The sequence below is a fragment of the Neospora caninum genome, chromosome Ib, assembly GCF_000208865.1.
Source record: "Neospora caninum Liverpool complete genome, chromosome Ib".
Classification (NCBI taxonomy): domain Eukaryota; phylum Apicomplexa; class Conoidasida; order Eucoccidiorida; family Sarcocystidae; genus Neospora; species Neospora caninum.
In genome coordinates this window covers 507,058-519,936 of record NC_018386.1, presented here as the reverse complement: position 1 = coordinate 519,936, position 12,879 = coordinate 507,058, and the positions used below count along the sequence as shown (strand labels likewise).

Below are 12,879 nucleotides of genomic sequence, written 5' to 3'. Positions count from 1 at the left end.
AAAACGCGAAGCTCTCGGGTTGTTGCCCGTCTCCTCCTTCCTCCTCCCCCTGTCTCGACGTGTCTGCCTCCTGCTCCCTGTCTCCTGTTCTCTTTCTTGGAGTCTCTCGCTTTGGCACTCTCGCTTTGCTTCTCATCAATGTCTTCTCGACCCGCCCTCTGTCTCCTGCATCGCGCCCTGACTGTTCCTCTGGGCGAGGAGCCGCCGTGGGGAGGCAGGTCAGCCGGTCCCTCAAGCGAAGGAGAACTGCGCGATTTCGAGCTCGCGAGAAAGGGGAAATCGCAGGAGAAGCAACACACGCGAAAACCCATTTATTTGTCGCAGGAGCGCCGAAGCCCCCTTTGAGTGGCATCGGCTACAGCGCGGCAGATGTATCGTTTTCTCACGAGAATTCGAGCGCCTGGCCTTCTCCTTTCCGCCTACACACGCCGCCACGCTGTCTGTCAGCACGCGGGGAAGAGAAACACAGAAAAGTGGAGAGAGAACTCGGGGAAAAACAAGACACACGGCGACAGAGACGGAGACAGAAAAGAGGGGCCGCAAACTAGCGCATGCCGTCGCGCCCCTCAAGGAACGCATGCATCGATGGTTGCGCCTTTCTCAGTTCGTGTGTGTACACATGCGGCTTGGGGCGAGAGACGGCAGTGCAGGGAACGCGGCCGAGAAACCAGACCGGAAAAGCTTCCCTTCTTCCTTCTCTGTGGCCGATCGTTCCTCGCCTGGTCGGTGATATTTACGCGGAATCGCAAGGGAAAGACAGCGACCAAACCGCGCAGGCGGAGCTCTCCTTCGAGAGACACCGAGAAGCCGCTCTTTGCTTGTCTTCTCGCGGGTGTATGTACACACCGCGACCCGGAGACCACCGTCGAGACACCGGAGCCGGCACTTGGAGGGCCAGCGCCGCGTGCGAAGAAAACGGAAAGAAGTCAAACGCTACTGCCCTAATCTTCGCGGTCTCTTCTCTTGGACCCCGGGGCTCAACGCTGGCGCCTCCTTTCTGCATAATGTTTTCCACTCTCTACCTGGAAGACGCCACCGCAAGATGCGAAGAAAACGTAGGGCTTTTGGAGGAGTTCTCGTGCTCGTCTACATTTGAGTCAGAGATGTGTTTAGCCACTGGAGGCACCCCTCGCTTCACGTCCACGAGAATGTCTGCCTTACCCCCCTCCCCGCATGCACCACTTCACTTCTCGCATCTGATTCCTCCTCGCCCTCCATCGTGCGTCTTCTTCTGTCATCCTCGTCCGCTTCTCTGCTGCTCAGCTGCTGCGACGTCGTCTCTCTGCCCTCTCTATCGTTCCCTGTCTGCTCTTCATAGTCCACGTCATTTGCGCCTTCTTTCTCCCCTCTCGCCCTCGACGTTTGCTTCCTTCTCTGCCTCTCAGGCTTCTCCATTCTGACCCGCCTTTCCTTCCTCTCGAGCTCTTGTCTCCTGGACAGCCTGCCGCGTTGCCGCTCCGAGACCTCATCCGCTCTTTCGCCTCGCACGCGCTTGCAGCGATGGCGGGGCCCAGTCGTCTTCCCCCTTGGGCCTTCACTTTTTTGTGTGAATCCTTTTTGGAAACGGTTTCGTCTTCTTCCGCCGATGCATGCGATCTCGCCTTCGACATTTCTTCCCCTCCGCCTCGCTCTGGGCCCTATCGGCACGTATACGCCCTCAAGCCGCGCGACCAGCGGTGCCGGCCAGACCCCGACAAAACCGGAAGGCTCAAGCGAGGGTGGAAACCCTCCCCAGGGTCGTGTTTCGTCTCCTACCGCCACCTTTTTCTCCTATTTTGCATTCTCGTCTGGTTGGGCTCTCGCCCCGTCACCGTAGAAGGCCGGAGCGAGAGGCGCACAGGCAGAAGTCCTCAGACGCCGCAACCGCACGGCTCACGGGTTCCGCACGCGCCTCACTCCGTACCGCGTCCTCCCTCTCCTCTAAAGAGGACGGCAAGCGACACCGCCCAGAGGCGCTACGAATCGCTGAAGCAACCGTTCGCGTTTGGTGGCTTTCATAAACCCGAGCAGGCTTTGAGACGTAATTTGCGGGAACCTCTCGGAAACGAAGATTCCCAGTCGTATTCAGCCTTTTTGGAGACCGGGTCGCGTCCGCGCCGTGGCGGGTTCTCACCCTCTTTTCACTTTCCAACGGCCGTGTCCTTTGTTGCTCATTCGTCTTTCTCGCCCTCGTCCTCTCCTTCTTCCTTTCCTTCCTCTGCTTTCTCTCCCGTTCCTTTCACGCGTCTCTTGCCTCACTCTGGCTCTTCCCTCTCTCCGTGCTGGTTCGGCACCTGCTCGCAGTTCCCTTGTGGGACGGGGCCCTCGCCAAAGTCGTGCTTCCGTTCTGCTTCAAATGCTTCATGCGGAAGACCTCTGCTGTCCTTGTCACTTCGGAGGAAGGAGTCTTCTATCGGCGAGCAGGCGTTCTCTCTCGCTTCCACTCGAAAGCAAGGGACGCGAGACTCTCGGCTGCAGGCAGGCTTCGCTTTTCACGTCAACCCCCCCGCACGCGAACGGGGCAACGTGTTTCCCTCCTGCGTATCATCCTCTCTCCGTTCGGCTGCTTCTCCTCTCCCGTTGTTGACTCGTTTTTCGCGTTTGTCTTTCTTGTGCGCATTTTCGCCCTCGCCTCCGTCCGTCTCCCTCACCGCATCCTCGCTTTCGTCTTGTCTACATTCTTCGCCGTTCGCCTCCTCGTTCCCCTCTGCTTCGTCTCCACCTTCGCTGTCTCTGTCTGAGGCTCACACTGCGGCCGCGGAGAGTGCGGAGCGCGCAGCGATCCAGAAGGCGGCTCTTGAGCGCGACGCGGCGTTCGCCTCTCCGCCCTCGCTTTTGTCTTCTCCGGAGAAGGTGCGGGAGATCACAGGCGCCGCGTCCACAGCCACTCCGGTGTGCTTCTCCCCGTCGGGAGAGGCGAAATTTCCCGCGGCGCGGGCAGCGGAGGCCAGAGACCCCCAGAGCGGACGCGCAAGCGCAGAGGGAGAGGCACAGGCTGCTGGGTTCGGCCGCGCTTCTTCGCGTCAGGTCCAGGAGGAAGAGAGCCGAGTTTCGCCGCTGTCTCCGGAGGCCAAAGGCTGGCACGCGGTGCCCGAGTCCGAGTGGCATGCGTACAGCAGAGACCAGTTTTTTCATGCGAACCAAACGGCCAACTACGAGCTCTTCCCCGACACCCTGCCGCTCGCCCTGACGAGTCAGAAACTGAAGCATCTGCAGACGCGGCAGCGAGAAGTCTACCAAACGCGCAAGGCGACCGAGAGGCGCAAGGGCGCCAAGACCTGGAGAGACTACCTCTCCTGGATTCCCGAAGAGCGGAAGGAAGACGCGGAAGGCTTTCCGCCTTCGCCCGAGACCAGCATCGAAGAGCTACCCATCAAGACGCTTGTCGTCGACAACGAAACAATTCTCTATCGCCAGGTGAGAGACGTCGCCGAGCCGAGCGAGAGTCGCGACGTACCGCGAAGAAAGCCACGCGAATCGCCAAAAGACCGGGGGGCTCTTGGCGGACGCCTGAGGTCCGGTGGACCACGCGGAAAGGAAACGTGGAAACGGATGGCGACGTGCACGAAGAAGCGAAGAAAGAATCGGACAAGAGGAAAGATAGAGAGAGGTCGCAAGCGAGGGAGAGAAGCGAAGGAAGTGTAAGACGAGAGGACGCGGATCGGAAGAAGAGAGAACGCAAACGCGAATGCCTCTTCTCTCTTCCGAGTGAATGCGGGGAAGTGAGGGCTGCCCCGCCTCGACAGCCTCCCGTCTCGCGTATCTCAACGGATGGAGGAAACAGCGCGGCAGATATGCTGTGGCCTGCAGGCATGTGCGGAGTCGCCGATGATTGTTGACGACGAAACCTTCAAGAGGCTGAAAAGCAAATGGCGTGACCAGCAGGAATTACAGAGAGTGCAAAAGGGTATGATTTCTTGAGGTTCTTGGTGCGCCTAGGACGCTCTAGGTGCGTCGCCGAGCAGTGCCTTGTCTTTTTTCTAACTCCGGATTGTCCACTTTTCTCTCCGTTTTCCGGGTTCCCTTCCCTTCACGCCCTGCCCAGTTTCCCTACCCACACTTCCTTGCTCTCTTCTGCACTCTCCGTCTTCTTTCTGTGCTTTGTCGCTTTCTTCTGGCGATCGACGGCGCCGTGACTCCTCCCTTTTTTCGTTTCGTCCGTCTGTCTCTCTACACCGTTTCACGTGGTCGCCCCTACCTGGACTTGGTTCAGTCCCGTAGCCGCTTTGCGCTCTGTTCCTCATCGTATATCTGTCTCGTATCTCGCTCCGTTTCCAGTCTCGCTTCATCGCCTCCTGAAAATCCGTCGCGTCATCACCACGGCGGGCACGCCGTGGTGATGACGCGACGCCATAGAGAACGAGACGGAGGCGAAGGAAGCGAAGACGAGTGGCGCCTGTGAGACGCCTCCTTCTGCCCACAGGTTCTGTTTTCTCTGCGTGTTTTGCATCCAGAAGAAAAGGCGCTTTACGACGTCCCAGACGACTTCCCTGACGACGACTGGGTCCCGGTGAAGCCCGACCTGCCTATGGGGCGTTTGGTGGTGGACTACGGGCTCATTCGTAGGTTTCGAAACTCGCGATGTCCCTGTTTGGAAAATTAAGTCAGGCTTGTCACTGCCTCTCGCCACGTCTGTGAACTCCACATCTTTTGAACTCCACACTTCTTGGCGTTCTTCCGTTCTCTCCGGGACGGGTTCTGCCGCGTTGCAACCACCGTCTCTCTCCAGTCTTCCGGTCGTGCGTCCACGCCTTTCGCCACGGCCCTCGTCGCTTGCTCTTCTGTGCGCCTTTCCAAAGACACTTCTTCTCTCGCGAGGTACCAACCTGATCTCTCCTGTTTTGAGTCTGTTGGGAGCCTCTCCACCTTCTGCCCGTTGCTCGCGTGGTCTGTTTTGCTGGGAATTTTGTCTCCTCGCCCCCCGTCGCGTTTCACCTCTCCCGCCTTCGAGGGGCGTCACGGCGACGCTCGCCTGAGTCTCTCGTCTTTCTCTTTTGTTTCGCAGCGAACGTCACTCTGACGGCGGGAGGGTTCGACTACATTGAGACCTACCACGACCCGAAACGAAACTACACGTGGTCCTACAAACGCTGGAATCCGTTCAAACAGGAAGGCGTGAGTCAGCGGTTTTCCTCAAAAAAAGTGGTGTAGCCCTTCACTTTGTCGAACCCAGACCCTCTGAGGCACATGGCAAAAAGCTCTGCATTTTCACCCCTGGTTGTCATTTCTAGCTTTTCCCTTTCTGTGGCTCTGGCGCCGATCTCTTGTGGCCATTGGAGGACCCCAGATCCGCGCGAACCGGTGCGGCTGGCAAGGCACGCACAGCTTCCTCTGGTCGAGTGCTGTTGAAACCGACTTTGCCTTCCTCAGCAGTTTCTGCTTTTTCAGCGCGTCTGGGATGCGCGCGCACATGCGTGAAGAATCACCTGGACTCGAGTGTGTCGCTTTCGCCGTGCCTCCGTCCGCCGACATGCTTTCTCGTGGCCGTGCGAGGGTGACGCGTGTTGCTCCGCGTTCGTCTTGTTGAGATGTTTGCGCCTTCTCTCTCAGCTTCCGACTCTTTCTGGAGTCTTTTTCTCGAAAACCATTGGACAGCCGAGGGATGGTCTAGGCTTTGTGTTTCCTGCTCCGCTGCGGGCGAGTCTTTCTCGTGAGACCCAGGCACGACGCCGCGCAACTTGAGGAACCGCCATGGATTGAGGCAGCGAAGATACTCAGCGTCGTCTGAGAATTGTTTGGCACTTTCGTCGTGCCGTCGCCGCCCCTGGGGTCGTGTGGAGAGGCTGGCGCTCAAGATCGCCGGCATTTTGTTTTCTTGGAACGCAGGAACTGCCGGGGACCCGCGACGCCCAGCCAGGGTCTGCCTTCGACTTGGAGTCGGAGAAAAGCCGCCGGTACTGGGGCGAAGAAGCCACACCGCCCAAGAAGGAACTGGACGACGGCGTCTTCCGCCAAGTGACACTGGCGGAGCAGATGACTGCAGGTGAGGCTCGAGAGAAGGCCTGTTTCTGCGTCACTCCGATGTGCGTCAGCGGAGGGCATTGTTCCCCGGGAAAAAGCGAAACGTTGCCACGAGCGAATCGGAGACAGGCACTCCGGTGGGACACGGCGACGCGGGATATGGGTTCGAGGAAGCGGCGACGCGTGAACAGCATTCGCTCTCTTCGCCTCTGATTGCGCTGGGTCTCGCGTCTCTCTCTGGCGGATCGCGGGCCTTTGGGGAACGCGCAGAATCAAACGCGTTCGCGCGTGCCCGCACCTCTCTTGAGTTCCTTTGACAGAGAAAGCGTGTTGTTTCGAGCGTCGCACGTGACAGGCGTGCGCGTTTCTGGAGGGCGGCTCCGACGGCTGAGGTGCCGCGGTTCGCGGTTTGTTCGTCGCGTTTTCAGGCATGAAGCGAACACCGGTCGGCATGGATCAGTGGCAATTCACCCCGCTGCATCCCCTCGGGCACGTTGCGCAGGAACAGAATTTCTATCTCTCAGCACTAAACAAAACGCTTTCTCGCGCGCGGGAAGAGGCGCAGAAAGAGGCCGCGGCGCTCGCTTCTCTGGCCGAGACCTACGCCGCAGCTGCAGCAGACAAACAGCCGCACCTCGTGGAAGGGAAAGAAACGTTGCCGTTGTGGGTGGTTCTCCCACATGCGAAAGCCGCCGCCTCGTCTACCACCTCGTCTACCGCCTCGTCTACCGCCTCGTCTACCGCCTCGTCTACCGCCTCCCTACGCGGACGGCGTCACACTCCAGTCCCCTCGAAAACGCAGCGTCCCGAGCCGTGCCAGCCGGGCCCGGCTTCAGAGGTGCAAACGCTTGCCGCTCCGCAGTCTCCTTCCCGGTCTTCGCCATCGTCTTCCTCGTCTCCACCGTCTTCTGAGCGGACTCCTATTGTGCGGCGGAGTGCGTACCAGCCGTTGGGCGAGGCGGACGTCGCCGCGGGCGAGCGCGCAGATGGCATGACGTATCGCCAGCTGGGCAAGAGTCAGCTTTTTGTCTCCCAAGTCGGTTTGGGGACCATGACTGTGGGCAGCCCGCAGCTCGGAAGAGAGCGAACGTTCCAGCTCTTCGACTACGCCGTGGACGCCTGGGGCGTGAACTTCATCGACACCGCGGAGCTATATCCTCTCCCGGCGACGCCCTTGACCTTCGGCCGCAGCGAAGAAATCGTCGGCGAGTGGCTAACCAAACGCGGAAAGCAACAGAGAGAGAAGCTGGTCATCGCGACCAAAGTTGCGGGCCGCTCGAAGAGCCTCGCGTGGCTGCGAACGGAAGACGCCGGCAGAAGCACAGGCCTCCCGAAGCAGAAACAGTTCCCACGGTGAGACCCACGGGATGGGTTGAGGCATGCTTCGCGCCAAAGAACAGGGAGAAAACCGAACGCAACACGGTGGACGCTGCGCGGTTGGCCGTTTGTGTGTGTCCGGTTTCGGTTTCGTTCGCTTGTTTGCGTTTTTCGTTTCTCGGATTGCGCGACCTGAAGACAAAGAACTCCCTGAGGGAAGTGTCGTTGGCCAAGTGAGATGGAGCGGAAAAGCAGGTCAACCGTTCGGGCACCTTGCCACATTTGAGTTTCTATCTCTTCCCGCCACCGGATAAGCCTCGCCCTTCGCGTTCCTGGAGTTCGTTTCTTCCCCGTTGTCTGGTCTCTGGTCGCATGGCTACATGGAGCGTTGTCAAAGTTCCCTCGTTTCCCCGAAGGACAAAGCCTGTCGATCGCGCGAACCATCTCGTGGCCTATCAGACGACAGGCAGTCTGCCGCCTACCATCTGAGGGGCTGTCTGTGCAGAGGTCCTTTTTCACGCTTTTTCGCCGGGTGCGTGCGTTCCGCGTGTGCGTTTTCCGCGGGGGCGGCTTCGATCTCACAGGCTCGGCCACGGAGAACAGACTGGGACGTGTCTGTCGAAGAACCAGATTCTCGCAGCAGCCGAAGGCAGCCTGCGGCGGCTAAGAACGGACTACATTGACCTTTTCCAGCTTCACTGGCCTGACCGCTATGTGCCTCTACACGGCAGCGGAGATTTCGGCGACGTCCTTTTCGACCCGGCGGTATGTGGCAACGAAGGCTGAGCTGTCCTGCACACTTCCGGCAACACCTCGGTGCCTGTGCAGCCCCATGCGGCTTACTGGCCCAGGCGCATGCATGTCTGAGGAGACCTAACGCCGCGGCAGGTGGCCGCAACCGTGCCGGCAGCTCCCGCGTCAACAGGCGTTGACGTGAACGGTGATCCCTGCAAGGGTTCCGCGTCATAGCGTACTGTGTGTTCCTGTGCCGTCTGTTGCATCCGACGTCCAGTGTGTCGGCAGTTTGCTTCTACCATCGGGAGTCCCGGGGAAGCGGTTTGCCGCTGGGTTCACTCGTCGCACGTGAGACGGCTTCACGTTGATGGTCTCTACGCGAAGGGGTCTGCGTGTGCTCGGCTCTCGGGCTGGTGTCTATTCGCTGTGGTTATGCCCGCCCATGTTTTGTTAGCTCGTCTCTCCACCCTCATGTGTGGTCTCGCCACCTGCAGCGCGCCCGCGAGCAAGACAGCCGAGAGGCGGTGATCCCCATGGAGGAGCAGCTCGAGGCCATCGGCCAGCTCCTTCGGGAAGGCAAGGTGAGACTGCACACAAAGGGGGTGGGATCGACAAGAAACGGACCGTGGAGGAATCCGAATCGAAGACAGTGACACGCGCAGGGCGACGCGGCTTCGCCTTAGCGTCTCCGCGTCGCCTTAGGGTTGCGCGCCACATCGTTCCGTGTCCTTTCCTCGGCTCGGTCACCTCGCGTCGCGATCGTTGGAGCGGTCCTGACACCCTCTCAAAGGCTTCCTTGTGGGGTGTCTCGGTTGCAGAGGTCACGCGCGACGGACGGGGCGTGCACACTGCGTCGTAGAGCTGAGGCGGCCTCTCTGTTCTTTCGGTGTTTTCTCCATTTACATTCATGTGTGCAGTCTAGAGGGGAGTCGCGTCTTTCAGGCGTGGTCCGGTTCGCCGGGCATCCGTGGGGTGGCTACTGGGTGTGTGTGCACGGAGATGGCCTGACGTGGGCTGCAGCTGTGTGTCACTGGCGTCTACGTCCTGTCACTTTCGTTGCGGCGCTGCTCTTTTTAGATTCGAGCCTGGGGACTGAGCAACGAGACACCCTATGGTGTTTGCCGATTCACCGAGCTGGCCACGCGGGTGTTCGGCCTTCCCCCTCCAGCCTCTGTGCAGGTCCAGTACAATCTTTTGTGCCGGAACGACGTAGAAAAAGGTTTTGTGGAGGTCGCCAGGCCTCAGAATGCTGGTGAGCAGAGATTGAGCGATCGTCGTCCGCACGTAGTGATGGACAGACTGTTTCAAAGCGCGTGTCAGCAAACTGGCTGATTCTGAGAACGCGTCCGGCGCCCGTGCGTAACGTCACGTGCACGCGGCAATGGAGAGCACCAAGATGCAGGGAACTTCGAAAACATTCTGGAAACAAATTGAATGTGGCACTCGAGACGCGTCCAACACTCGCAGCCGCCTGATGACCCCCGTACAACTTAGGACATAGCGCCTTTGACAGGAACAGAAGTCGACCGTATAGCAGGAGCAGGCTCCTCCCAAGCATTTGCACGTGTGTGCCGAGTAAAGCAGCGAACCGTGGAGAAGAGAGAAGCATCCTCAGAACGCGCAGGTGTAATCAGAAGGGCAACCGCGCGGTTCGATCGTCGTTACTGGAATCCATTCAAGCGAATCTGACTCCCATCTCCGGCCTCGATGCTGTTCTCATGATACGGGCTTTGCGATTCCAGCCTTGCGCAATAATCGTGGTTAGCTTTGCTTCCCCGAGTCCCTGAGAAACATTCGCATGTTTTCCTCAAAAGCCCCTTCTGTCTGCCGCTAGCGACAGAACCATGCGGGACGACTGCGTTCAACAACATACAAATATTTTTACTGCAACTGGACGAGCTGGTGCATCGATGCGTGACCGGCCTGGAGCCCGCAACCCTTTCCGCGTACTCGTTTCCGCCACACCTGGTGCGTTTGCATCGGACTGTCCCTCAGCGAATTGAGGACTCGGCGTACAAACGTTTTTTGCGAATTCCGTTTTTCTGCTGCGTCTCTTCAGGCACTGCTCTGGTCGCCTACGGAGCTCTCGGAGGCGGAATTTTAACTGGCAAATACTTGGAATGGCTAGAGTACCCCACGACTGGCCGGATGCTCCGTTTCCCATCTTATATGAGGCGCTACAGGTGAGAACGTTAGGCGGTCTGTCTCTCCTCTGCGTCATCGTCCATCACTGGGCGCCCGCCGACCAAAAAAATAATCTGTCCTCCTGTGGATGGACGCAACAACCGAGGGGTGCGTGGGCATTGTGTGTTATATCTACGGGAGGACGCGAACTTGCTCCTCACGTCATACGCGCATGTTTGTCAATCCACTGACCGCTCAGGGGCTCGTTGGCTGCGCGAGCTGTTACGGCGTACTTTTATCTGGCGCTTCGCCTAGACCACCCGAACCTGACTGTGATGGCTCTCCGTTGGGTCCTATCGCGGCCGTTCATCTGCTCGACGGTGAGTGTTCGTGGAATCCCAGGATCGGGTTTCCAGTGTAGAGCAGAGCGTGCTATCAGAAAGCGGGAACAACCTCGAATGATGGCCAACCGGCAAAATGTGTTTGCTTATGTATTTCTTGTAGCACCCTTAAACCACACTGGCTACGCGGCTGCCTACCGTAGACTCGGGATCAGGACCTTGACCTGAGACGGGTGCGCCGTGATTCCGGGCTGTGGCGTGAATGTTGTTGCGCTATTTCGCGTCGCCTGAGCGCGGGTGCCACCAGCTTGACCTGTATGAATAGCAACAGCGAACAAACTCCTGTAGATGTATATTTCGTGAATTGTAGGATATTTTTGTTCGCAAAATGGGTTCCGAAGACGTAGCGAATGTAGGGGGAAAGACCGCTTCTTGGCAGTAGCAGTGATTCGTGGCTGGACCCTGCATGCGGACTCGGACGTCTAACGCGAGTTTTGCCGTCCCCCACCCATCGACATTTTGTTTGCTGCAGACTGCCACAGACGAAGTTCGATGGATGTGTTTCTTGCAGATTTTAGGATTCACAGATTTTCTCCAGCTGCGCGAGAATCTCTTCTGCACCTCTCCGGCCTGCGGTGTTCTGAGCGACTGGGCAGAACGAGAAATCAATTTCCTGCACTGGAAGTGGAGAGATGCACTGAGAATCATTCAGTGACAGTCTCAACGTATGCCCCGTCTTCTCGACGGCCCTGTCTGATTGAATTTGAAACAAGGGAGGGCACGCCATCCAGTGCCTCCTTGTGTACACGTCACCCGTATCTCGAGGTGTTCGCTTTCTGATGAGCTGTACCCGGAATCCAAGGAACGGTCTGCAAGCTGCTCTACTGCATGCACAGAGGGGTACCGCCAAATAGCCTTGTCACCTTCCCATATGGTGTAGAGAGTATCCGAGAATGGCGAAGGGAGGCGGGTAAGATCTGTCCCTCTTTCGCTTCATAGAACTCATGTTCACGTAACGTCGCAACGTGTGCCGGCAACTTAAACCATACTGATACCACTAGCACAGCCATAAATGACGTTTCAATTGGCTGTGGCCATGCCTGCAGCAACCAGAGCTTCTCGTGCCTTCCACGAACGGCAGTCCGCGGGAGTGTGCACCTCGGTCACGGCTAGAGCTAACCGATGTGGAACAACCTTAACGTAGTAGGATAATTCCAAACTTTCGCGCGCCTTCACAGAAAGTTAAAAATCGGAACCGGCCTCGCGACAACTGTTGACGTATTTTCTGCAGTCCACAATCCGACGGACAACGTTAGCGGTGTGCGTCAACGCCGCGCGTCGTCGATTGTCGGTTGCAGCGACTGCACTAGGCATATCGGTCACTCTCTTCGGTAAATAGGCGCTACGAGAACCAACGTCCATTTCGGTGTTGCTGTATTAAATGGCACCGGACCTTTCTGTCCACCGGTCGGAGAATCGGTTAACGGCGGTCCAGTTAACGGAGAGGTGTCCACCCTCCGTTGGGGGGCTGATCCTAAGATACACTCCGCTGTTTCCATCGTTAGCATAGCGAGTCGCAGCACCTGCCGCAACGCAGCTCACGCAAGTTCAATTGCCACTCGTTTTTCAATTGAGCGAAGGCAATCAAGGGCAGCGAGCGTGAGATCGATTTTGACATTATTCTACAGCGGCCGTTACGTGCGATGCGCAGGTCTCTGTTCTCAAATAGGTGGGGCCCTCGGCTGGCTGAAAGAACATCCTTCCCTTTCCATCCCACTCTGCCGCAGTAGGCAAATTCTTTGTCAATGCCACAAACCGCAGAAACAACTGCGGTGCATTTAAAGGCGGTAATGGAAAATGTACCGGAGGCAGTGCCCCGTCAATCCTGTGTCATAGAAAACTGGCTAAGCAAAAACCACCAACCACCCCAGGAATTTCCCTAGGCGACGCCCCCGGTAGCCCCTATGACTTTCGGTCCTGATCAACACAGGTTTACCTGTCTCATCAATAGAGCCAAAACCAAAGGGGTGAACGTCTGTGTCCAATTGGTATCCCGTGCCAAAAAGACAGCTTTGGCTGCGGATGGTTCAAGCTTCTGTGTGCTGTCACAGTACATAAATAGATTGCATCCAAAAGCCGTCAGACCGTCGTTACCTCATGATAACTACAATCCACTGGCTGCCTCCAATGACTACGATCGGCTAGCTTTCTGCACGCAACGTTCTCCTTAACAGCATTAGATTGTACCACAAGCCTGAGTAAACATGTATACGGTTCCAGTGGTGCCACCATCTATTGTTGGCCAAGGAAGTCGTTATTCTTTGTGTTTGCTGACACACAACGAACAAATGATTGCCCGTTTTGCGAGTGGACTTCAGCTCCCGAACGTTTGGAACAACACGAACACAGGGTTGTCCATAAC

At 57.7% G+C, this 12,879-nt stretch overlaps 1 protein-coding gene across 1 annotated transcript; it reads left to right on the top strand.

The window, feature by feature from the left end:
* Positions 1–138: 138 nt before the first annotated feature.
* On the top strand, positions 139–11,172 carry NCLIV_002950 (hypothetical protein; the record flags this gene model as incomplete). Its single annotated transcript, XM_003879794.1, has 13 exons — positions 139–218; positions 1,386–3,396; positions 3,919–3,928; positions 4,434–4,541; positions 4,985–5,094; positions 5,806–5,962; positions 6,369–7,293; positions 7,842–8,022; positions 8,487–8,573; positions 9,070–9,244; positions 10,052–10,175; positions 10,376–10,496; positions 11,029–11,172. The coding sequence occupies 13 exons, from the start codon at positions 139–141 to the stop codon at positions 11,170–11,172; spliced, it is 4,233 nt and encodes a 1,410-aa protein (XP_003879843.1).
* Between the last annotated feature and the right edge of the window lie 1,707 nt (positions 11,173–12,879).